This window comes from Dermochelys coriacea, chromosome 4 (assembly GCF_009764565.3).
Source record: "Dermochelys coriacea isolate rDerCor1 chromosome 4, rDerCor1.pri.v4, whole genome shotgun sequence".
NCBI lineage: Eukaryota > Metazoa > Chordata > Testudines > Dermochelyidae > Dermochelys > Dermochelys coriacea.
In genome coordinates this window covers 94,106,171-94,133,349 of record NC_050071.1, presented here as the reverse complement: position 1 = coordinate 94,133,349, position 27,179 = coordinate 94,106,171, and the positions used below count along the sequence as shown (strand labels likewise).

Genomic DNA, 27,179 nt, shown 5'->3' with positions numbered 1-27,179 from the left:
GTGTCTATGGCTACGGTGTGCAGGGTGGCCCTAGTGACCTTCATAGATTGAAGAACGTTGTCCGTTTTTATGGAGAAGAGTTTCTCCCGGTTGAAGGGGAGATCTTCTACCTTGAGTTGGAGCTCTTTGGGGATCCCAGATGACTGCAACCACAAAGTCCTATGCATTATGACTGCCATGGCCATTGTTCTCGCTGCCGTGTCCGCTACATCCATCGAGGCCTGTAGGGCTGTCCAGGCAATTAGCTGTTCCTCCTTCATGATAGCATTAAACTGAGGATGTTTTTCCTCCAGTAAGGCATCAAGAAATTCTTGCAAGTTACTATAATTGTCATAGTTGTACTTGGTTAAAAGGGCCGAATAATTGGCTATCTGCAATTGGAGTGTAACTGATGAGCATACTTTTCTGCCTAAGAGGTCTAATCGTTTATGTTTTGTCCTGTGGAGTGGACAGGAATTGGGGTTGTTAGCTGTGATAGTTAGCAGCTTCTACCACTAGAGAATTGGGTTATGGATGAGAGAACAAAAAGTCCACCCTTTTAGCCGGGACGAAGTACTTCCTGTTGGCTCTTTTTTGCTGGTAGGTGGTATGGCTGCGGGGGTCTGCCAAATATTCTCTGCCAGTTCCATTATGGCATCATTTATTGGTAGTGCAATTTTGGATGTAGTGGATGTCTGTAAAATTTGCAGTAACTTGTACTGGTTTTCCTGCATCTCTTCTAGGGAGATATCTTGTCTGGCACATACTCAGTTCCTGAAATTGTTTCAGGTCATTAACTGTGCTTGGAGATGGTGGTAAGACTGCCTCGTCATGGGAAGACAATGGGTTGCGGGCTGGGGAAATGTCTGCATGATCCAAACCTTTTTCCTCCTCATCTACCATGTTCTCTGGTGCTTCTGACGTCTCTACTTGGGGAAGTTGGAGAACGAATTTCCCTTCAGGCTGGGGTTGAGGGCCTAGTGTAGTGAGCCTTATATACCACCCATGGGTCCCAGGGGTGGCCACTGCATGGGAAAGGACATCAGAGGACACATCCAGGGTTGCCTGTACTATTGCTGCATCTCGCGAGGTCGGCGAGATTTGGTCCTAACAGCTTCACATGGTGGTCTTCGCTCATGGGTGAAGAGTGCTAGGAGGAGAAGCAGCTCCCACATACTTCCTCCTCTTCATCACTGGAGATGGGCTGGGGAGCAGGAGAAGTGGACTACTGCTCAGTTATTTGTTCCAGAGATCCCTCAGTACCGTGCAAGGGTGATTGCAGCACTGAGGAGACCGCTATGTCCTTGTGCTGCAGAAACTGCTGCATAGTTGCTTGTTTCTGTGGCAGCGGTGCCGCTGGTGCAGATGCAGTTGTGCCTTTGTTGAGACGGTCGGTGCCAGTCTCATCCTGTCTGTCAGTGCCGATGATTGAGTTGGTGCTGGGCAGCATTGCCTGTCTCTGTGCCCACTCCCACACCAGAGTGGTTGGTGCGGGGGAGGAGGAGTATATTCATTCCATTCCATTCCAAAGTGGCAGGGCTCGGCAGAGGTCCACGGAGGGACAGAGATGGAGGTGCCCGGAGCCTCAAAGGTGCTCATTCTACTTGAGCTTGGCACTGTGGATAGCGACCTCACCAGGGACCTCTTCTTTCTCTGAGTGTCCCTATTGGGGAGGTTGTGGCTTGCTTCCTAGACGATTTGGAAGACTGAGCATTCCCATTAGCAGAGGTTTTGCTCAGGGAACTATCTGCTAATGTCACTTTTGCTCCCTGAGGAGGAGGCTGAAGGAACTTTTCCATCAAAATCACTGTGAGGCGGAGATCTCGACCACACATTGCCCTGACTTTAAGGTTGCTGCAATGGGAACATTTCTGAGGGATATGGGTTTCCTCCAAATAACGGACACAAAATGAGCGGCCGTCTGAGACAGTCATTGCCTCACAACAAGAGTCACATCATTTAAACCTGGGCGAGCCGGGCAGCGTGGTCATTAAAGTTTCTCAATGGAGAAAGAGTGGGAAAAATAAAAAATATATCTATAAAAAAAATTGGGGGGGGGTAGGGGGGAAGAACAATAAACTAAACTTATTAAATTATGGCTAATCTAACTATTTCTATAGAGAGAAAAATGAAGAGGCAGCACTGCCACTGAGCTTCATCTGCAGCTGAGGATGGTTGAGAAGGAACTGAACTGGTCAGGTTGTGCATGCTACATGAGGCACCAATGGCACTTCGAGACAACTACTGTGCACTCGTGCCCCAACCGAGCTCTGCCATTGAAAATCTCTGATCTGTGGCACAGGGACACACCAACACCTAAAGTGGAGCACCCACAGGGACACTACTTGAAGAAGAATATTTGGCTTACTGTGACTGTTTGAACTCTGCTTGCAGCCTAGGTAGATGAACTCATCAGCACTCTCCATGGTACTCAACCCCACCTGAACTGGGGATTCTGGTGTCCAAGCTACAAGATTCAGGACATTGGTTTTCTGCCATGAGACATCTGACCCCATCTTGTGGGTGGCATCTTGGAGACCTAGGAGTGCAAGGCTGAAATTCTCCCACTTCTCTATAAGCAAGGCAGTATCGTCAGCCTTGATTACTGAACTTGTAAACACTTCTTGACTAACCTTGATTTTGATGCATGCAGTGGAAAGTCCTAATATACAGCCAATACCTCAACAGAACAGTGCCAGGGCAAGAATGTATCCCTGCCACACACCTGAGGTTGTGTAGAAATGCAGCGAAAGCTGTGACCCAATGCATACTCTTGCACAGGTTTCAGTGTGAAGATCATGCACCAGATTTAACAGAACATTTGGAATACCAACTCCTTTCAGTGCAACCTGAAGTGCTGACCTGTCAACCAAATCAAAAGTTGCTTTGATATGGAGGTGTGCCACATGAAGCAGGTGGTTAAATTCTCCATGCAACTCAACCAGAAGCTGGAGGGTAAGGACAGTGTCCATTGTTGACCATCTGCAGTGAAACCTGATTGCTGACAATATCTGTTATGAAATAGCTGCAGCCTACCAACAAGAATGTGAGCGAAAATCTTTCCAGGGACTAATAACAATGAGATTGGCCTGTAGTTCCGTACTCGGTGGAAGATCCTCTGCCCTCATTTAGGGACATATGATGCCCTCTTTGCACTCTGCTGGTACTTTGCCTGATGTCCACATTTCTAAGAACAGGTTATGTAGGCCCATGCGTGCTGGTTCCAAGGCAGCTTTGAGTAGCTTGGTTAGAATACCATCAGGTCCAGCAGCATGTCCATCCTGTAACTTTTGGATGTCCTTTCATGCTTTCTCGAATGACGGAGGATCGGTGTTCATCCCTGGATGAACAGCTGTGTAGTTTGCCAGGTCACGTAGCTCTAAACAGTCATCAGCAGGACCATGGTTCAGCATGCTTTCATAATGTGTTTTCCATCTGTCCAGGACCTCATCCGACAATGAGCAGGGAGAGCTGTCTGGTTTCATAATGAGGATTTTAGAAGGCTGTCAGCCAAGCAGGTGATGGCACTGTATTCAGGATACAGATTGCTCTTCGTAGGCAGCCTTATATCTCTGCAGAGTTCTGTTAAAGTTAAAGGGTCTCCTCAAAGATGTTCACAGGTGGATTCTTTTGTGGGATTTGAGTTTAATATAGAAATAGTCTTCATGCATTAATCTATTCATATTGATGCAAACTGAAAATCAAGATTCTTTCCATCTCACTTCAGACTATTATAAAATATTTTACTTGATTATGGAGCCAAGAACTGCAGGATAAAAAAGGATTCCAATTTTGACTTTCAATTATTATTGTACTTATTTTGGTGTTTAATTTTGACTGCTGATAGGTTAGCACATATAACTTTCTAAAACAATTTTTTTATTAATTTGTTAATTCTGATTGCATAAATTCAAGCAACATTGGTTGTTTCAATTAAACAAATTTTTAAAAATATGCAGAAGTTTAAAAAAAGATTTGTTTATGATATGCATGATTTATTCATAAACTAAGTGGAAGCTTGCACATTAAGCAATTTACCACACTGTTGCTACACACTACCAAAGAGTGAACCACAGAGTGTGAGAACAGGAAGTTACATGGGCTATATCTTACAGTGAACAGAATGTGTCAGCATGTGAATTTTCTTGTCAGTCTCTTTCAAATAAATCTGCCATTTTATGTTTTTTTGGTGTTTATTTTTTAAAACTGATTCTTGTACAAATATAGTCAGTGTTTTAACAGCTATTTTTCAGTACAAACTGAAAAACAAGATCTTTAAGTATAGAAAAACGTTAACCAGATTATTAAGTTTAATCAACATGCTAGTGTCCCTTTAATTAATCACCTGAAAGTGAATGGAAAACCTAAATTCAGTTATTTTAATTTTAGAAAAATGCATTAATTGATTCTACTAACTAGACCAATAAGAGTTAAAATGATTTCTGTGTTGAACAACAAATGGTTTAAAATTCTGTCCCTTACCAATATTCTCCAAATATATCTTTGTTTTCTTAGATATCCGAGAGTAAGTCATTCTGTGAACTGTAGTACCAGGAATATCACTACAATCTATTTAAGCCACTGTATCTAAACTGTCACAAATTGATGTGTTCTACGATTTCTACAGCAAATAAGGAAATTCTAAGATGAGGAAAGGGCAGGGAAGAGAGAGAATTTTTAAAAACATAGTTAAAACGTATGTCTGTGATGAGTGATCCCTCACAGGCTGTTCAATGGGGCAGTCAGAATAATTTTCAGGGTTTCAAGCCATTGTTTCAAATCTGAACAAAACATAACAAAAACTCAGCCTCCTGCACCCAAAATTCATTTGTAGTTCTTTGGTATAAGCTTAGTGACCTACCTGTACTTAGATTACTTAAAAGAAGGATTCAAAATTTCTAAGGACTACTACCAGCCTGGTTAAGTACTCTACTGTACCTGAGAAGACAGCAAGAGTTAGCTCAGGGTACGTCCTTGCTAATTCCTCCGACAGTTGATAATATGACACAGAATACAGGTGTGGCAAAGGAGAAGGCTGACCCAGTACCCCATCACCTCTCTGAATCTCCAATTTGTGAGCATAGCGAAACATCTTAGGTTCCAAGATCTGCAGCAATAAAATTCAGATATTTGAAGCTAAATTCAGAGCTGGGATAACATGGTCATCTTCTGAGGAAACATAATATATATTGTGCCATCATTTAAAGTGTTGCATCTTAGTAGAGTCAAAAATTCTTGGCCATCTGGAACTCATTGCATTTGAGAGCCAGTCAAAGCTGTCAATTTCAAAGTTCTATTTTCACATCCTATTGCATTAAGTATAAGCTTCCAAACTTTCCAGTGAAAGTTGAAGTAATTCAGATCGATATTACCTTAAAATTTTTCCATGAATAATATAATTCATGCTCAGAAATGGCCTAGGACTGGACTATCGGGGCAGTGCAGGTCAGGTTTGACGTGGCAAAGCTGTGCAAAGCGAGTACAGCAGCTGTTGGTACTGTTTTATTTTGATTGATCTTAAGCACTGACATTCACATAGGAACAGAGGGAAGAATCTCAGAAGCGCTCAGCATTGGCCTAACTCTGCTCATATTAAACAATAAAATTCGCATTGAATTCAATAGGAATAGTGTTTAGCCAACAGTGAGCCCTCTTAAAAATCCCACCCGTTTGTGGGCTAGGCCAGGTGGCCACACAGAGGCATAAGATAAAATAAGGCATCTTGCCTCCAATGCATTGCCTCCCCAAACCTTGGGACTGGAAGCATAGGGGTAAATAGATGTTGCTATTGTCCATACTATTCCTTCCTCCAAGTAGATGAGTGGGGAGTAAGCAAAGCTTTGGCCTGACACTAAAGACTTGAGGCAAATTACTAGCCTACTGGCGAAAGTGGGGTGCAGGGAAAGAATTGTGCTTTCCTTGTGATAATCCTGGAATACCACTGCTACACACTATCCCTTTCACAGGGCCAACTTGAAAACCTTAATCTAGCTTTTATATTTTAAAAAGATGCTATGAAACAATACGGGCCAGATCCTCAGCTAGAGTAAATGGCCAGATAGCTCCATCAAAGTCAATTTATCTGTGCAGATTCACAAAAAAGATAATGATCTGTCCCTAAATCTTTACTAAAAATGCAACAAAAATAATGCACTCTGCATTTCATTGATGAAGATAAAGCTGAATGATACCAGAAATATCTTTTTTAAACATACAATATATTAAAATGAAATTTTCTCACAAACCTGTAATAGTTGCATAGCAACTTCATAGATAGCCCTAGCAGAATCAGCGGCTTTAAACATTATCAGATTTAGGATGATCACTGTATCACATTGGTAATCCCTAGAGAAGAATCGTAAATATCAATTAAAATAACATTTTTTAAAATACAGTTAAATCTGTTTTATCAGGCATGTTGGGGGGTTGGGGGGTTCAGGTAAGTGAATAATGCCGGTTAACTAAGAGAGAGAGAGTTTGGATGCGAGAGGAGGTGTGGGGCTGGAGCCAGGGAGGGGTGTGTGATGCGGGCTCGGAGAGGGAGTTTGGGTGCAGGAGGGGACTTGGGGTGCTGGATCTGGGGAGCAATCACCTTGGGCTGCTCCCTGTGTCAACCTGTACTGCCCAACGTGAGCGCCCCCCAGATCCAGCACCCCAACCACCTTCCCCGAGCCCTCTCAAGCACACCAACCTCCTTCTTCACTCCCACACTCCAAACCCCTTGTGGCCAATCCTCCACCTAGGAGCAGCAGGCATATGTTGCTGTTTCCTGGGAGCCATGGGGCACCAGGTAGGGAGCCTGCCGGATCCACGCCAACCGGACTATAAATGGGACTTTTTCCGAACATTAGAAATGCCCATTTATAGAGCTTCTGGTTGGTACGGGGCCGGATAACAAAGCTTTCACTGTATATTTAGCTATTTTAACTATGAATTAGCTAAGCAAAGGTAAATTCATTTAGTTTAAAGTATTGTATAGGATAATATAGTTCGATGCTTTAAAATGTTTAACATTGAAAACAATATGGAAAACATGTTCCATTTAAGAGAAAACAAAACATTAATTCTATTTAAAATTACAATTTGGGAATCTGAATTGTAAATTTAAGAATTCTCTTTTGTACCTGTTCTGAAACACACTGGCTATGGCTTTAAAACAACCAGCTGCAACCCGCTTGGAACCTGTGTAACACCGGTCCACAGCCCAATACATGAGGTTACTCTGGTCAGGGTTGAGCTCCAACAGCAGCATAACTGCCTCACAGCCTAACTGATGCACCTATAGACCAGACAACAGTTTAAACAATTTTAAAAAACAGCAAAAGGCAATTACAAAATAATTTTAATAAGAACAGCTGACATTTAAAACTAACGAGTTGCAATAAGCAAGATTTAATTTTTAAAAAATAAAAATAGAGTAAACCTTAAAATACTAACAGACAAAGATTTAACAGTTTTGTAGAATTAAGTTGTGCACTTTATTGGACCATATGACTGCATAATATCATTAATTTTATCAGGTTTCAGAGTAGCAGCCATGTTAGTCTGTATCCGCAAAAAGAAAAGGAGTACTTGTGGCACCTTAGAAACTAAGACTATTTATTTGAGCATAAGTTTTCGTGAGCTACAGCTCACTTCATCGGATGCATGCAGTAGAAAATACAGTGGGGAGATTTTATATACACAGAAAACATGAAACAATGGGTGTTACCATACACACTGTAACGAGAGTGATCAGGTAAGGTGAGCTATTACCAGCAGAAGGGAGGGAAGGGGGTTGGGGAAACCTTTTGTAGTGATAATCAAAGTGGGCCATTTCCAGCAGTTGACAAGAACATGTGAGAAACAGGAGGAGGGCGGAAATAAACATGGAGAAATAGCTTTACTTTGTGTAATGACACATCCACTCCCAGTCTTTATTCAACCCTAAGTTAATTGTGTCCAGTTTGCAAATTAATTCCAATTCAGCAGTCTCTTGTTGGAGTCTGTTTTTGAAGAGTTTTTTTTTTTCATATCACATACAAAAGGTTTTGGGTTTTTTTTGTTTTTTTTTACCACCACCCCCCGTAATAGCTCACCTTACCTGATTACTCTCGTTACAGTGTGTATAACACCCATTGTTTCATGTTCTGTGTATATAAAATCTCCCCACTGTATTTTCCACTGCAATGCATCCGATGAAGTGAGCTGTAGCTCACGAAAGCTTATGCTCAAATAAATTTGCTAGTCTCTAAGATGCCACAAGTACTCCATTAATTTTATCCTCATTCTCCCAAACCCTACCCTCCTATTGTTTGTTATTCTCACTTGTTTTATGTCTTGACCTGGGCCATGTCCTGAATGCACAGGATGCAGGACAGCAGTTAAGCACATGCTTAATTCCACTGATTTTAGTGGGACTTAAGGGATGGACTTTCCTTAAGCGCTTTCTTGAATCAGAGCTCTAGATTGTAACTTCTTTGGGATAAGAACCAAGTCTTTCTGTATGTTTGCATATTATCTAGCACAATAGGCCACCTAGGAGCTACTGTAATACAGAGAAATAAAACCAACAATAACTTCCTTTTAGAATTGAAAAGTTTTGTCTTCGTAATGTCCTATGCATGATAAAATCTCATTGAGCTGATGCATAAAGTCCCTCCCCCAGCCTCTTTAATTCTCTCAGAGACCTACTACTGCTGTGCTGCTGCTTACAGTGAATCAATTGATTTGTATATAATTTGTCAGTGGCTGTTCCTGTTCCCCTTCACCTAACTTCTGTCTACTTGTCTGCCTGCTCTTAGACTGCGAGCTGCTTGGGAGCAGGGACCATCTTTCTTGAGTGATCAGATAGTGCCTAGTACCTAGTGAGCACCACTGTAACTAAATGCATTAATAAGTAATAATAATAAAGATGTATAACGTGCAAGCTGATCTAGAACATTTGTGCCAATTTGATCTCAAGACTCTTAAATCACACGCTAATGGTTAACAAACATTTATTGATGCTGCCTACATTACCTTTTTGTCTTGTGAATCCAAAATATTATCCAGCCATTTGTACAAATAACCATCTGATGAGAGTCCTACATTATCTGCAACAGGGCCACAACACAGTACAGCAGACATAGCCTTTAGAAAGTAATTGAAAAAACAACACATTTGAATAATCAGATTGGACTAGAGCAGTTATAGCTAATCCTTTAGAATACTATCAGAGAACTCTAACATCTATTCAGACCACTGCCAGGAGCAAGGCCACCAGGAACTCTGTTTAACGTTTTGTTCAAGGAATGACAGAACCAACCCCACTGCTCTGAATTCCCAGACAGGAGAAGCTATCTGTTCTGAAAAGTTTACATTTGTTCCATAAGAGATAGTATATTAGTTTGGCTGGTGTTATACTGTAATGCACTCTGATACAGAAGATCGTTGATCTGAACGATACTGAAATTCTATCTCGTTGAGCAATTGGGGGATGAGGGCATGGGAAGCTTAGCACTAATATCAACTTGTACTTGCTGCAGGACCATGCTGAAATTACAGCAGTGGGAAGGGGGCAGAAGTTCTGATTAGAATGTAAAAATAATTAATCCAGGAATAATTTTGGGCTGAGATAAGATCTGCCTACATCAGCCAGGACAAGGAAAATTCCATGTTTGGACTAATGGCAAAGAAGTGTAAACTGGCAAAAATGTTTAAGTAAGGACAATACAGGGAAGTAATTTCTCAAGTTCAGAAAGTGTTAAAATACCTTCAAAGCACAGTACTGGTGTCTGTTTATCTGCATATTCCTATCACTGTATCTGTCCAGGGGGGTAAACATGATGCTAAATGGACCTGCCCAGTGACTGAACAACATAAAGAGACTGTGACGTAGGCTCTGCTGAGGAAAGACACTTCTTCTCTGGTGCACTATAAGAAAAGCACATGTAGTGTTTGACCAATTTTTCACTACAGTATTTGTACACTAAATTTATAAGACAAAAAACAAAACAAAAATTATCCAAATGCCTCCCCAAATGAATTAGAAACAAGCACGGTACTATACAGGCAAAGTTCAACAGCATAACAGCTTTTTAAAAAATAAGTTACTATATTATTGAATGAATGTCACTGGTATGAAAGAACAGAAGCGGTACACAAGGAGTTTAGCAATTATTAGCCCGGAAAAAAATATGTTCAAACTTGGTAATCAAGTCTTTTAGTAATAAGAATTTAATTTTTAGATTTAAAAATACTATCAGTGATCACTTCTGAAAAGTTCATATTGTCAGTTTTAAATACCATTTTTAGCATGGTAAATTTCTCTAACTTCAGGAACAATGTGTGTTTCTGGTGTATTAAAATGAGTCATCAAAACCTATTAAAGTGTATTGAGCATACCTGGAACATTTTGAATGATATTTGCCACTAAGGCACTAAAATGGCATCGGATATCTTTCAATGTGTCAGAGTCCTTTTCATTTTCTGCCTCCAGGAGTTGTCTAGTGAGATCGACATACTCCAATAAAGTGTTGTTGAGGGAATGTGTTTCATTATCAAGGCCACCACTTGCACTTAAAAATAAAAATAAAATATTCAGAGTATTATGATAAGTAGAGACATACTATATATTTCTTAAAAAGCTTCAAAGGATATGCTAAATTCAAGAACTTTTAAGACTTTTTTCTAAACCAAGTCATTTTACTGGTATTTGGTTCGAGGCTCTTTCTTACCACATTTTTGTTGTCTTAGCAAGAAAAGCACTAATGAAACCGGACCCAATAACCAGGCCTTGTAAATCAGGAGCATCTCTAATACTACAACAGAATCATAATTTTTTGTTCAGGGTTATGGTTTAACACCCCCCACCCCCTGAAAATGCTTGCACTTTATAAACGAACAAGATACACACCTAAAATAAATGGATAATTTCAATGTGCTTGGTCAAAAAGTAAATACTTCTAAGCCAGAGACAAAGTCCACAGTATTTTATGCTATGCTGCAGAGTGCTAGCTGGAAACAACAGCTATATACTCTATTCTATATAAAAAGAAAAGGAGTACTTGTGGCACACCTTAGAGACTAACAAATTTATTAAGGTGCCACAAGTAATCCTTTTCTTTTTACGGATACAGACTAACACGGCTGCTACCCTGAAACCTATTCTAAATAGGTTCTTATATCAGCCTCATTACTATGACATCTGAGTGCTTTCTAGTAGTGCTTTAAGTAATGTGAGTAACATCTGTCACATGTGGTTGATGCTCTCTCATCTTGTCCTCTGGAAGAGAACTGTGCATGTAATGGAATCTTTTGTACTGGTAAGATTTTTTTTCTTTAAATGTACACAGTGATATGTTTATATTAGAGAACACAGGTCAAAGAAGTGTGCCTTGCCCTTGGAGCAGAAAATGGTGAAGTTTGCAGTAGTCCTCAATTCCTGTAAGAGTTTGTTCCACAGACTCAGACTGGCAACAGAGAAAGTTCTGTCTCCTGCACAGTCAAACAGCGGAGTTGTCAACAACAATCCTCATCCTGGAGCTCTAGGCTACTTTTTGATATGTTGAGCACAGGCCAGTGAGTACCTTGAAGACAAGGACTAAGACCTGAATATTACTCATATTTTATGGCAAGCCAGTGTATAGAGTGGAGGACAGATCTGATGTGCTGACAGCAGCCCATGTTGCTGAGGAGATCCTCTACTAGCTGGAGTTTAAGGGCTGATGGCTTCATACCCAGGTATACTGCATAGTCCAGCTGGGAGGTGACAAAAAAAAGCTTATCACTGAGGGCAGGTCATTGTCCACCAGGATGGGACAAAGTCTCCTAGTCACTCAGAGATGGTAAAAGGTGTTACTCACAGATGTTGCTCCTATATAGAGCTTAGTGTTAGCAAGAAATCCTAAACTTCTAAACTACAAACTGAATTCACCAATTGTGGGTATATATCTTCATCAAAGGAGACTGCTTTGCGGCTGCAAACTGCCTTCCCCTCTACCCACAAACGTAACCTTGGTCTTGATCAGCTTCAGCTTCAACCATTGCTCTTAATCGGTATAGCCAGCTAACAGTTATGCATGATAATATGACAAACACTTGTCACTATCATAAATTTGTAAAATAAAGATATTTTCTCCTTGAATTGATGCTGCTGAAATATTTAGTACCTATCACTTTTGCATATCTACTTTAATGATCTGCATATAATTGTATATGTTAATCGGCACTATAAAACTTTCTATTATAATATGGTGGTGACATCAGCTCAGACAACAGAGCTGCCAGGGTTTATACTATGCAGAGGCTAGAACATACAATAGTGTAGTGTACAAAAGTTTAAGTCCATTCTCAATTAAGCTGCTTAGCAAGAGAATATTTAAAGGCCATGATTCTGCAAAGGCATCCACCCACGTGGTACTTTATGCCTTTGCACAGTCTGATTAGCCTCAGTGAGAATCCTGAGGGAATAAGGTGCTATACAGATTTTTTTGCAGGACTGAAGTCAAAATGTCCCTCGTTTTACATAATATTTTATTGAATTTTTCCTTCCTTTAACCTTTAGAATCAAAAGTCAAATTATTTGGCTTAAAGTTACACAATAACAATGGCAGATAGATTCACCCTTTCACTTTTTTACCCTCCCAATACTCAAAATTTACAAGAGACTATTATCAAAATTATGCTTGATTTATAAATCTTAAAGGACTTCCATAAAAGTGATACCTTACATTTTAGAATACATTAACAAAAGTTTATATTCCTACCTCCCCGGCCCCGCATGTTTTATTTTAAATATCTCCAGGGGGTTAAATATTAATAAATCACATTTTCTTCTTTTCACAGGACTCATTGTATAACATCAGGATGTTACTGCAGGAAAAGCCCAGTTAGAATATCTGTCTCCAGCTTGGGATCTCAACTATAAAAGCAGCTCAAGGGCTTTATACTTGATCCTGTAACTTAACTCATTCACTACTGACAAGGTCCTATACAAAAAGAAGACACATGCAAACACAAACCTGTGTCACACACTTGCACATCTCATTGAAAACGTGAGATGTTCCATGGCATTTCAGATAAAATAGAGTGGTCAGAAACTTAACAGATGTAAATTTATAGATATTGATCAGCATATCTTTTTGTTTTTAAAATTAGTATTTACAAACTTCTTATGGATTTTTGTTTGTTTGCTTTATTTGGTCTTTAAAGAAAACATAGGAACAAGGCAAAATATTGATTATTCCAGTATGCTATTATAATAGTGAAATATTATTGTCACTGAAATCCTCCTACAAGACTAATGGGGAATGATCCATTACGGGGATTATTGTGTATTATGATGCTCTAAATTAATTTTAAGTGATTGTTCAGTTGTACCATAAGGTGAAACAGACAAATGTATAGAGAAACTATTGGCTCTTAATTCAGAAGTTTGTTAGGGAAATAAACAATGCCTTCTCATCAACTCCACACCTACCTGTGACTAATAACACCAGCATCTGCCAGCAGTTCAAATATTCGTACTAGCTGTACTCGTAAAATATCTCGACGCCTGCGTCGTTTCATATTCTGTTCAGTGGAAAAATACAAAATTACATGGAGCAGTGGAGTGAATAAGGATAATATCAGTTTGGCCTAAAGGGACACAAACAGAGTCATGACTCCACTCATGTTGGTACCACTACAGCTTTCAGTAGTGAGTCACAGACTTTTTTTTATTTAAACAGTTAACAGATTTACTGTACAATTTTAATGGACTAGATAATGGGTCACATTCATTCCATGTGTAATCTCTCAGACTTCCATGAAGAACACTATTATTTACTTCTTCAACTGGGTACAATGGAAAAGTATTGCTCCATGATTTAGATTGTTAAGAGAGAGTGATTCAGTTATGGGCTTCTGTAATAACATGTCGTAAATCATCAGAGCACACATTAAAATAAAAAAGAATGAAAATAGGAGAGTTTTGGTCTGATTTACTTTATAATGCTTTTTGAATATCACAGTTTCTACAGGTTTTGAACTGAGCAGGGACTGGCTGGAGCAAGAGGGGCAGATGGAAACTGTTACCCTAACTAAAATAGGTTGTTTAGAGTCAGATTTTGCCCCTACACCAAACCATGGAACTACCTGTGGAATAAGGAAAAGGGTCAGATGTTGGCCTTCAACAAAGCTAACAATCTTTTAGAACCAAGCTCTGCCTCCCTTACTCACATAAGTAATACCATACTCTGCCAGAAGTCCCATTTAAATCAATGGGACAACTCAGCCTGAGTAGCAATGGCAGAATCCAGGTCTCAGATTGTAAACTCTTCAAGGGGGGCAGTTGTATTTAAATTTGTGTCTTATATAGCAAACACGTTATGAAGAAAAGAAGGAAAACAATTACCCTCATTGTTTACCATTTGAGCCCAATGGTAACTTTTAGTTCAAAATACAGTACGGTCTACTCATTCCAATGATGTGCCAATTGAACTCAAACCACTAAGTTATACATGAATAACACCACATGAATAAAGTTATTTGAAATTAAATTTGACATGATCTTCTGTAACAGAATATTGCATCTTTACATTTCACCCTACCATACTGTAAAGTACAGATGTGTAAAGACTGGCATTTGTATGACTAGCATAGGCAAATGTAGGCCTTTGAAAAAAATGCATTATGGCACACAGTTGTGTGACTGGATGTTCCTATCAGCTATACGTAAAATATAAAATTCAGAGCAAATGATCAAAAATAAAACAGTTATTATCTAGGGTACCTATCAATTGTCTTTTATTCTGTGTTCATACAGCACCCATCACAGTGGGGTCTTGATCCTTATTAAGGACTTTCAATGCTATCATAGAACAAATAATGCACTGTTTATTTGTCATCTTTTTGTTCTCTTTTGAATATACTGACATCCTGGATCACTGCAGGTTAAAAGAACTTGTTTGGTTCCACACTTCAATATGTACCATACATAGTGGTGATATGCTATTCATCAGAGAAGCCTTGTTCATAGGGCTGAAAGAGGTCAGCTAAGTTAATGCTTTCTCCAAAAATTGTCCTAGTTAGAGAAACCATATTTTTCTCACTCCTATGTGCAGTGCACACTGAGCCTCTCTGACTGATGGGATGTCACCAACACAACATTCTGAGCAAAAGCAAACAGACTGCATTTGACTTGGATACCGGGACATAAAAAATAAGGTGGAAAAAAATATTTTAAACTATTAGCTATTACTAACAAAATTACTGTGGCAAGAGGGGCTTTCAGTACATAGTTCTAAAGTTAAGGGTTTGATTTAAAAAAATAATTAATATATATGCAAGTTACTTTGAAAGGAATAAAAAAGTTTTGACAATTTTAGTTATTTATTTAAGCTACATTATTTTGTTAGCCATATCTGTGAGAGAACAGATAGTAATATTTTTCTGCTATGTTTGTGGAAAAATAGTTATATGATCCTGAGCACAAATAAAAATATCTTTATTACCTCTGGTCTTCTTTCAAGTGCTTCCTTAATTATAGGATGTAATTCTTCTATTAGTTCCCTGGATAAAAATGATAGGCCAATCACTGAATTAGTAGTGAAGATGCAAAATGTCTTACAGAAACAAATGTTGTAAAACTTGCATTAAAAATGAAAATATTTCTAGTTTTGCTTTCATTGACAATGACTTTATGAAGTAAATTAATATTTAAAAGACAGGACACAGACTTTGCTAATATGGAAGACAGAGCATCAATCTGACCTTTCTCAAACTAATAATAACTGAAAAGGAATTTACTATCTATTACAACACCAGTATCTGAGACAGCACAGTATAACAAGCAGCCCCCAGACTTCAGATAGGGTGGCATGTGGCCCGACACTTGTTAATAATGGAATCCCCGCTAGTTCATAGCACTGAGAATATGGACAGTCTAATACCCTTGATGAGTCCTTGAATGGAAAATGACCGACCTATATTCTGCTATAATCTAAGAAAATGTTTGAAAGAATGGCTTTATCTTGGTCAGACAGTAGCATACTGCTTTCTTATAGCTAGACGATAGGCCAATCATCCCTGGTAGTGAAAGGGGTTTGGGCAAGCTGACTGATTCTGGAAGAAATCAGGGACCAATTTAGATAAGAATTTGGGATGATGAAAAATTATGGTCTTATTTTTATGGAATATAGTAAACAATGCCCCAGCCATTAATGCCTGGATCTTTCAAACTCTCCAGGCTCCCAAAGAAGAATAAATACGTGAAATAGAATCTTTAGAAAAATCTTGTCACTATAAGATGAAAGAATTCAGTAAAGACCTGTCATTGTGAAGAAAATGCCAAAATCACAAACTGGCACACACACACACTGAGTTGAAAGAGAGACTAGGTCATTCAAGGTGAAACTGGTAGTTCAGAACAACGGGAACAGATGACTGGAAAGAATAAGATATTTACTATCTTTCCCAGATGGAGAACCATTTCCATTTCAAAACAGTAGGAGTTTCTGGTGGAAGGTTTCCTGTTCTCTAGCAGAAGTTTCCAGACTTACCCAATGCAATCATGTCCAAAATGCTCAACAGCCAGTATCTGAGCTCTCAGCTCAGGAATCAATGTACGGAATCTGGTTCTACTCCTAGTGCAGGAGATCTACTGGGCTGTGTGGAACTAAAGATTAAAGGATCAAAAACCAAATGAAGTAAGTCAGAGTGCCATAACTGAAGGAGTCATGCTCAGGTTACAAGAAACACCATGACTCTTTCTCATCTGCTTTTCTGCAGCAATTTGTAATAAGAAATATTGGAGGGAAAGCACAGATAAATATATGACTGGAGCAATGCATCTATTAAGATTTCAGACTTCTCCCTCCGGGAGCAGAATTGTTTGCACTTAATATTGCGTTCTGTGGCAAACAAGTCCATTTCATAGTCCATCGTGCAAGCAGAGTACTGGTCATCGTCAGTTTGAGGGAAAATCTCCTTCTGGGTGCTTAACTTCCTGTGGTGGCTGTTTTCTTCTTCTGGAAGATGGAGAATTGCAAGGGTGACATGGTGATTGACATGAGTTCAAAAATTTCATGGCTTCCTGATCCAGAAGCATTGAGCCCACTTTCCACTGCAAATTGATATAATACAGAATGGTTGTATAGTCTGTTAAAATCTGAAGAGAGGTGACCTTTGGTTGGGGCAGGAATTTCTTGCACAATGGCTAGATGAGTCTTAATTCCATAAGAATAGCTATACTGAATCAGACCATCCAGACCACTATCCTGTCTTCTGACCGTGGCCAATGCCAGACACTTCAGAAGGAATGAGCAGGTCACAGCAGTTATTGAGGGATCCATCCCCTGTCATCCAGTTCCAGTTTCATGCATTCATAGGTTAGGGACACCTAGAGTATGGGGTTGCATCCCTGACCATCTTGACTTATAGCCACTGATATACCTATCTCCATGAACTTATCTAATTTTTTTTAAAACCCAATTATACTTTTGGCCTTCACAACATCCCATGACAAAGAGTTCCACAGTTTGACTTGGTGTTGTGAGAAGAAGTATTTCTTTATATTTGTTTTAAACCTGCAACCTATTAATTTCATTGGGTGACACCTGGTTCTTGTATTATGTAAAGGCATAAATAACACTTCCTTAATTCACTTTCTCCGCATCATTCACAATTTTATAGACCTCTATAATATCCCCCTTAGTCATCTGTTTTGTAAGCTGAAAAGTCCAAGTCTTTTTAATCTCTCCTCGTATAGAAGTTGTTTCATAACCTAATCATTCACTGCCATTCTCTGTACCTTTTCCAATTCTAAAACATCTTTTTTGAGATGGGGTGAATGGAACTAAACTCAGTATTCAAGGTGTGGGCATACCATAAAGTACTATCGATTTATATAGTGGTATAATATTTTCTGTATTATCTATCCCTTTCCTAATGGTTCTGTTAGCTTAGTTTACCACTTAGATGGTACAAAATGTTTCTTCTTAATCTTCTGCAGACTACAGGGTGCAAGTTGCTGGTGTATGCCAGACCATCTCAGCTGGCTCTAAATATAGCCTCATTGATAGGAAGTGCCACTGTGCTAGTGCCAGCAGTCTGGATGATATCTAGCAAATTGTGAGTGGTGTCCTGGATTTCCTCTAGAGGGACTGGAGTGCATCCACAACTGGAGTGCATCCACAATCCACTCTGGTGGTGATGGTGAGGCTGGTGCAGCTGCCTCCTCAGGAGATGAGGACAGTGCCACAAAGTGATTGTTTATTCCTATTGCTCCTCTTCTTCATATTGCTCCTGAGATAACTATGGTTTATCTCTATGAAGAAATCTCTCTCTGAACTCCTGCTCTGATCCCCCTGAACTCAGGAGTCTCAAATATAGGTCCAGGAATCCTAATAGGACAAGTAGAAGAAAGGATGTGGCCCTATAGAGAGTTTACCAATTGTTCTGCACTAGATATGTCATGTGGAAGGAAGGAGGAGTCTTGCAGAACCGGAAACTCTATATGGGCTACTCTTGTGCCTCAGTACAGACAAGGGAGTCAGTCTTTATCTTGAGTTCATCCAAGGAATATGTATCCTCATATATCATAATTGGAGCTAATGGTACTGGATGCCTGGTAGAGCAGTGGTTCTCAATCAGGGGTCTGGGGCTGCAAGTAGGTTTCAGGGGGTCTGCCAAGACGGTTGGCATTAGACTTGCTGGGGCCCAGGGCAGAAAGCTGAAAGGCTTCAGCCCCAGGGCTCCAAGCTCCACCACCCAGGGCTGAAGCCAAAGCTGAAGCCAAAGCCTGAGAAACTTAGCTTCACGGGGCCCCCTGTGGTGTGGGGCCACGAGCAACTGCCCTGCTTGCTACCCCCTAACCCTGGACCTGGCTTTTATATACAGAAAAAACAGTTTTATGGCACACGTGGGCCGTGGAGTTTTTATAGTATGCTGTTGGGGAGGAGGGGGAGGGTGTGCGGCACTCAAAAAGAAAAAGGTTGAGAACCCTGTGGTAGAGTCTTAGCTGGTTGACAGTATCGGTGAATGCTGCATCAAAGGAATGGGTACGTCTCTCGTGATCACTGGTTATGACGATATCAGTGATGTCCAGGTCATAAAGGATGTAGTACCCAGCTTTAGAAGATAGGGAGTGGGAAGGGCTTCTGCTTCTTGGTGGATCCGATGGTGTCTATTTAGGTTAGATCGGGGGAGCTGATACTGCAGAATCCTCCTTTTACCATGAGATGGTATTGTTGGTATAGTCAGCAGTCATTGCCTTCCTTATCTTGTTGGGGCAACTCACTTCAGAGCACTCTTGGCTCTCAGTGCTAACAGTGCAGATTCATGCTCCCTGTCCACTCCTGACACACCTGTACTGGCATGGAGTCTCACCACATCTGAATGTAGGGGATTAAGTCTTCTTCTTAGATGAGGACTTGGGAACTGTTTTTTGCTTGTTTTTCATGCGAGTGTTTGCTCACACTCTCCTTCCATCTGCACTGTCTGCTGGGATCTTCAGTTGTTGTGACCTCCAATGATCCAGAGTCAGGGAGTAGTGCGCTCAGAAGGGTACGTCTCAATGCCTTCAGCCAATGTACAGGGGGGTCTGATAGCTCGGGGTTGCCGGACTGGGGCCTCAAAGAGGACTACATCAAGAATATTCAGAGCGAGAATACTCAAATGTCAAGTCTGAGAGAGAAAGGCATGACAAATATTGCACTTGGAGAGAATATGCGACTCCCAAAACCAACATAAACAAGTATTGTGGAACTTACTAACCAGGAAGACCAGGGTCAGGCCATGCACGACTTAATGCCAAGGATCTTGGGCATGCTACATATCCCAGTAGCCTCCACACCTCTGCTAAGACTGACTGACTAAGACTAAAACTAAATTAACTATAAGATAAAGGAGAACTATTTACAACAAACCTGAACTGGAAGCAGGAATGCTAGCAAAGCTGCAGACATTGGAAGAATTCTGTCTCAGAGCATGAACAGTAGAAAGGAACTGAAGAGGTGGTCAGTCCACACCACTCCTTATGCCTTCAGTTTGGAGCACAAAGATGCAGGTGCAGACAAAAGGATGCTGCTAGTAAAAAATCTTCCAGCCTCAGGTGCATGGAAGAGATACACACATCGAGTAAAATATGTATAGAGGAGCATCACTCGAAGAAGGAGGGCCTGTTTTGCTGCTTTGATTTATTGGCTTAGTCAATTCTCTATGAGTATTTTTTGCTGCTGGATGCTCATAATTTATGAATGTAAATTTAATTAACAGTTACGGTGCTGATAGCTTTTTGTATTGATGGTTTTTATTGTTATTTAAATATAAAAAACAAACATCAAATATCACAGGAGGCACAGGGAGCTGTAGGACCATGTAACTGAGATGAGGAAATGTACTGTTCTAACCCAAAACTACAGCAACAACTACTGACTGACCTTGAGAGCTAGTGTGATTTGGGCTTCAAGTGCAGTCTATTATTTCAATATCCAGCAACCATTGTCACACTTCTAACCGCTAAGAAACAGGAGCTATTCATTGCAGTTTTCAAGCCTGTTGGATATTTCTTTGTGTGTGGTTTTTAAAAGTTAAACTGAAATCAGAGTTCAGAACAATTTCATGATCAATTAGCAATAAAATGGTTAGAGCACAAAAATTACCTAAAAGCTCCTGGATTGGTCCTGCCAAGTCCCAGCACAAGGGATTCTGTAATTTCCATGCTCTCAGAGCGCATCATTGGAACTATGTGCTTAAACAAGGATGATGGGGACGGACTGCCAATAATCTGAAGGAAAAAACAGAATATTTTTTTCTAACAAGTAGTTATACAGTATCCAGCTGGTAGCATTAAAAAAAGTTTAATTTTATTTTAAATTGTTTCCAAACTGATAAGTTACCTGAAATAGTTATTATGAAAGGGAAACTTTTGCTCTAAACCAGTAACAACAGTCTCTCTGCATCATAGTTTCATATCTTTATTAGGATGTTTTGTCCTTCCCTCACTTGTACAAATCTCATTTCCATTTGCAGACTGATACTTCTGGTTTTATATCAGGGCTTCTTTCTTGAGAGGATTAGCATAGAAATGAACGTCTCCTCTACTTCTTTGGAATACAGGATCTCTCATATTGCATAGGGCTCCAGACCAGGTGCACAGGTTTCAGTGACCTCCATAATATTGACATTATCTTCTTCTACCTTTCACCTGGAGAGCACCTCAAAAACCTGTCAAGCTGATACCCTTCCCTCATTCAAATCCCTCCTAAAAATTCACTGTGACACAGAGATCTCTTGGTGCCATCCAACAGAAGACCCAGAGTGCATAAGGATTACAGGGATTCCCAGTGTTTGGTATCTACATACTAGATCACCAAAGTGTGTCTTATAAGGTTTCTACTGAAAGCCCATGTCACGTCGGCCCTCATAATCATTGTGAAATGTTATGTAAAGATAATAGGTAAGGAGCTATGTATATATACTGAAAATTATGTTCTTAAGTTCTGTGATTTGGGGCTGGTCACCATAAGGTGAGAAGCATGTTTCTTTCAGGCATGAAATGTTTATGTGTCTGTCTACAAGTAAATTGTGTATTGCATGGTTCACAACGGAGTCCCATTTACAGTCGAGTCAAATGCTAATGAAGGGATTGTGAAATCTTCCAATGAGGAAATTTACAGGAAGAAATAAACCAGCAGGAGGGAGTCCTATTTACAAGTGAGGACAATGAATTTTTGGACTGTAACTGTAGGTACAGAGCTGGTCTGCATCCTGTACTGAAGGGACCAGCTGATAGTGTGGCTTGTTTTGTGAAAATGGGATCACAGTCTAGCTGGCTGAAAAATGCTGGTGAGTAATACTAGGTTCTAGAATGCACGTTATGATCTTATTTTATATGTAACCCTTTGTTTAATACTTCCATCTACTTGCTATTACCTGAATCTCTCTTTTTTTTGGTTAAATAAATTTCTTATTTTCACTATAAACATATCAAAGTGCTGTGTGTTTAGCGGAGTGGTGATCCTGAGGTAAAACTGGCATGTACTATTCCTTTGGGAGTACTGAATCTGTGAATTCTGTGAGTGCCCAGTGAAACAGAAGCTGGACACTCCAGGGGGATGTCCGTAGGACTTGGGGTTGGAGTGTACACCTGTAAAAGAAAGTGGGGCCTGAGGACACCTAGAAGGCAGTGCTTGTGTGGCCAAAGGCTGGAGGTGTTGGGGAACTGACCCACAGCAAGCACAGACAAGGCTTCTTCACACTAAAGACAGGTGATAGTTAGGTGTCTCACTATTCTGAATACTCCCAGCAAGCATTGCTCTCACTTCAACTGCAAAGTCTATAAAAAAATTAACTTATTAATTTTCATTATCATCCAATATATAGATTTTATTCACAACAAAGAGGACATGCAGTAACCACATCAGAGCATAATCTTATTTATGTAACTTTCCTTTTCCCTTCCTGTCTCCATCATGTTTATTCTTTTTCTCACTGGCTGTATCATATCTAGGTTCTAGGTTATAAACTCTTTGGTGCAGGGAAATATGCCTATTTGCTTTGTGAGGCACCAGGCACATCTGTAGTGAGCAAGAAGGGCAGACTATAGAATATACATTGACAACACATCTTGAAGAATCACCATTAGTACAAGGTAAGTAACCATTTCTTCTTTTCCAAGTGTGTGTCCATATATATTCCACTGTTGGTGATGCACAAGCAGCCTAGATCACTGTAGGTGAGTTCAAGAGTCTACCTGAACGGTACTTGCAAGACAGCCTTCCCAATGTGGGCATCAGATCTTAATGCTGTTTCTATAGACCACTGTTGGATAAATACTCTACATATCTCTATTACTGAAACATTTCTCAAGATGGTTGTAGAAGCTGCTTGAGCTCTCACACTGTGGACAGTAATCCTCAATGGTGGGTCTAACTTGGCTATTTCATAGCATAACTTAATGCACATAGAAATCCAATTAAAAAAATCTCTGCTTTATATAGCCTGACCTTTCATCATATCTTGAAATAAGCTATAAACAATCTAGGGGACACCCTAACTAGCTTAGTCCTGTCAAGGTAGACAGAGAGCGCCCTAAGTAAATGTAAGGTGTAAAGCTAGCTTCTCCTTTGTTGAATGTGGATTGAGAAAGACTACAGATAGATAAATTAGTTGGTAGAGATGAAAGTCAGTCAGAGACTATCTTTGGTAATAATGGCCGATGAAATCTCAAAGTCATTCTGCCTTTAAAAAATATAGTGTACTGAGGTCTTATCATGAGTACTTGTATTTCTGCCACCCTTCCAGCAGATGTTATTGATACTAGAAAGTTGAATAGATGAAAGAAAGAATATGTTTCTTAGGGCTCAAGAGGTGGACCCATCAAACCCATCAGAACAGTGTTAGATCCCAAGGAAGCGGAGGTCTCCTGACTCAGGGATACATCAGCATAAGGCTTTTCAGCAAGCTCTGGGAGGGAGTTTAGGTGCAAGGTGCGGGCTCTGGGCTGGATCAGAGTGTTGGGGTGTAGGGTGCAGGCTCTGAGAGGGAATTTGGGTGCAGGAGGGGGCTCTGGGCTGGGGCAGAGTGTTGGGGTGCAGGATGCTGGCTCTGGGAGGGCGGGTCAGGCTGGGGTTTGGGGTGCAGGAGGGGGCTCAGAGCTGAGGAGCAGCCTCCTGCTAAGGAGCACTTACCTCCAGCAACTCCCAGTCGGCAGCGCAGCGTGACTCTCGCTAAGGCAGGCTCCCCTACCCTGGCTCCATGCTGCTCCCGGAAGGGACCAACATGTCCCTGCAGCTCCGGGAGGGTGTGGGAGGCACATGGCTCCACGTGCTGCTCCTCTCTGTAAGCACCGCCCCCGCAGCTCCTATTGGCCACTGCTCCCTGTTTCCGTCTAATGGGAGCTGCAGAGGCGGTGCTTGCAGGCAGGAGCAGAGCATGGAGGAAGACCCCTGCCCCACGGGCCACGTGGCTGTTTCCGGGAGCAGCGTGTGGCCAGGGCAGGTAGGAAGCCTGCCTTAGCAGCAGCCCCACCACACCACCAGAGTTTGCGATCTACTGGGAGATCCTCTAGGATCAACCAGTTGATCGTGATCGACAAGTTGGTAACCACTGCCCTATAGCTCCCTACTCACCACAGATACCAATTGAAATTTCTATAACAAGCCACAAGTCTCTTCTGCTCACTATGTTAGTGGTAAAGAAAGTTGAAGAGAATGTTCAAGCATTAAAGAAAGTTAGAGGATAGCATTATGATTTCCAGTTTTTTCCTGGTGATTCAGAAACTTTTAGGGAGAGCCTTCTTCAGATCTCCCAGCCAGGTACTGAGCTCTCAAGACAAAGTACCAGATGAAATAAACTTAGTTAACAAGTCAATCTTTCTCAAAACTGTACTCTAGCATTTTTTTAAAATGGAATCTTTACAACCACTGTCCATCCATTGTAATGGATTTCTTTTTAACAACTCAGGTTATGGCAAAGGCCACCAGCAGTCAAATAATTCCTTTGACAACCTACACAGCTTGTGGACAGGGAATAGTTGGTCTGTAATGCAGCTGTATTCAGGGCTCTTACCTAATATTCTCCAAGTCATTACAGGTAGAGAGCATTTTTTTCTACCTTTTCCCTTAGCAGGGAAAATGCACTATGGGAATTTTGCTGACTATCCAATTCACATTTTTATATTGGGTTAAGTAAAGTACTTTAAACGTCTATGATGAGAAATTCCCAATCCTGCAAGGCAAACTCCTTGGATTAAGAGGGCATTGGATGTTTTAGTGTATTTGCCATTTTTAGAGGAAGAAGATAAACCTTCTGGGGACCTATGCTCTGGCTTCATGTGGAGTCTCAAAGAAATTTAAGTTCCGGTCAATGGATGCCCTCCTCCCAACTAGGGAAGAGGTCCTGGAAACAGAAAGAACAAAATAAGAAGCTCCCTTCCAGGGAAGAAATGTGCTCTACAGTCCAAAAACTGCCTTCCTCTCCTCTTTAGGGGAAGCCACCACGTTGAAAAACTTTTAAGAACAGAATGATCCATATCTGATGCAAAATAAAGCAAAAAGATGACGGGCGTCCCTGGTTGGGGAAAACACTGAAAAGTGTCAAAATCCTGAAAAGTAGATTGATTCAATCACTGAAATTAGATTAGTTTATTAGCCTAAAACTGCAGAATTCTACCTGCCCATTTGCTTGAAGACATAACTCTTTAAAAATAAATAAAATATCAACTTTTTTCATCATCATCAGAGCAGATTTTATGCTTGGCAATTTTTTTTCCATTATCATCAGAGCAGATTTTATGCCTTGACAATTTTGGCAAGATTTAGTTTCAGATTAAGGAAGGTTAAGCAGAAAAAATAGGTATAATTTGCTGATATGTCCCAGTTCATTGTTTTTTGTTTGACAAAAGCAAGATGGTAGTAGCATAACAATGTTTTTTCATACAAATCAGAAAAGCATTTTGAAATAGGGGATGTGCTGTAAGTCTTAAACATTTTTATGTTACTGAAATATTCAGAGCCACTCAGAAAATGTCAGAAGAACCTACTTTTGAATCAATGCTATAACCACTGTCAGGAGTAGACGCCAGCGTCTCAGGAGGGGAACATCTCACAGAACTTGCAGATGTGGAAGAGGATGTGGAAGTTGCTGCACTGCAGCAAAGAATCAGGTAATTTCTCCAGAGCCCAATATATGAATCACTACTTGTAGTAGTATTTACTTTCTTGGCATTGATAGGGCTGCTATAAAAAGAAAAAAATAGGTGGAAAAATAACACAAATTTAGAAAATGCAATTTACACACTTCATTTTATTCTCCGTTGAATTTTATTTTTTAAATTGTGTATATGTCCTTACGTGTGATCCTTAAAATTGTATTCTCTACTCTGATTTAATTAGTGAAGGCTAGTGCTATACAGCAAATTGAACTATAAAAATATGCATTATTGCTAATATACATCACCGCTAAAGTACAATATAGTCAAAAGGCATGAATTAATCTTTATAGCATACTATTTCTCTTCTAAACCCAATCATTTTAGTTAATTTTCTGTTGTTAATATTAAAGCAAGATTAAACCATAGGAAATAATAGTGCTGTATATTTACATAATATTGAAATTTAATGGGTATTGTAATTTCAATAAATGTTTAAAAAGAGGTTTAATATACTGTGGTATATTCAATTAACTTAAGAAGTGAACTTACTTAATGTCAACCTGTGGAGACAACAGTTGGAGTCTTGTGTAAGCAAACATCCAAGCATAGCTTACAGCTGTTGGGCAGTGTTTTGGAAGATTTTCCTGTTTCATAAAGCTGGAGAGACTTACAATCCATGGATCTTGGCCCTGGGTCACATGTGCAAATATCCATATATGTGATGGACTCACCACATCAAACTGGTGGCTGACTGGGGAGGAGCTCCAGTCAGCTAACGTTTGTAAATCTATTGAACTGCGGCAATAAAGTAAAGTAGTCTGTGTACATAAACAGAACAAACATACATTTAATGTACGTATCCATTTTTTTATTTGCATAACTGAATGTCTAAAAAAGCTTTAAGTCATAAAATGAGCACACACAGTGAGTAGACTGATAGATTATTAAGGCTGCAATTCAGTCATGGTAATCACGGAATCTGTGATTTCCAAAGACCTCCATGACTTCTGCCAGCACCGGCTGGGAGCTGCAGGGCCCCCAGCTACCTGTGGAGGCAGGGACATCTGCCGTAGAGGACAGAGGCATCTGCCGCTCCCGGCTGCCATGGGCAGCCAGGGGGACCTCTGCCACTCCCAGCCGCCACGAGGGGCAGGAGGGATCCCCGGAGCCCCCAGCCATGGCGGCAAGTAGGGAGAATCCCCACCGCTACAAGTGGCAAAAGGGACCCCGGCAGCTCCCCGCCACATCTGGGAGGATCCCCAAAGCTCCGAGCCGCCACTGGAGGCAGGGGGGACCCCTGCAGCTTGGAGCCACCATCGTAGGGGGACCCTGTAAGCTTCCTCCCCCCTGCCAGCTGCCCAGACTACCCACTTTGTCATGACTATTTTCAGTAAAAATGAAGGACAGGTGATGGGCTTCTGTGAATTTTTCATTATTGCCCGTGACCTGTCCTTGATTTTTACTATAAGTATCTGTGGCAAAAACTTAGCCTTAATTATTATTAATTTTGTCTTACAAAAAAACTGCTAGAGGGCACCAATACATAGCTAAGCTGTTTTCTCTCTCTCAGAAGAAAAGGAATTGGCCATTAGAAGTGATCCAG

General features: G+C 40.4%; 1 protein-coding gene across 16 annotated transcripts in view; it reads right to left on the bottom strand.

Moving 5' to 3' along the window:
- The window catches only part of FRYL (FRY like transcription coactivator), a 429,780-nt gene that overhangs the window by 153,292 nt on the left and 249,309 nt on the right, over window positions 1-27,179 (bottom strand). For all 16 annotated transcript variants that reach the window (XM_043513888.1, XM_043513887.1, XM_043513879.1 and 13 more), the window contains 11 exons: window positions 26,126-26,394; window positions 25,466-25,661; window positions 20,583-20,707; window positions 15,435-15,492; window positions 13,421-13,512; window positions 10,345-10,517; window positions 9,713-9,873; window positions 8,980-9,090; window positions 7,104-7,258; window positions 6,225-6,324; window positions 4,918-5,086 (listed from right to left, as the gene is read on the bottom strand). In XM_043513888.1, the coding sequence (XP_043369823.1) occupies window positions 4,918-5,086; window positions 6,225-6,324; window positions 7,104-7,258; window positions 8,980-9,090; window positions 9,713-9,873; window positions 10,345-10,517; window positions 13,421-13,512; window positions 15,435-15,492; window positions 20,583-20,707; window positions 25,466-25,661; window positions 26,126-26,394 (1,609 nt within the window). The remainder of the gene's footprint in view (window positions 1-4,917; window positions 5,087-6,224; window positions 6,325-7,103; window positions 7,259-8,979; window positions 9,091-9,712; window positions 9,874-10,344; window positions 10,518-13,420; window positions 13,513-15,434; window positions 15,493-20,582; window positions 20,708-25,465; window positions 25,662-26,125; window positions 26,395-27,179) is intronic.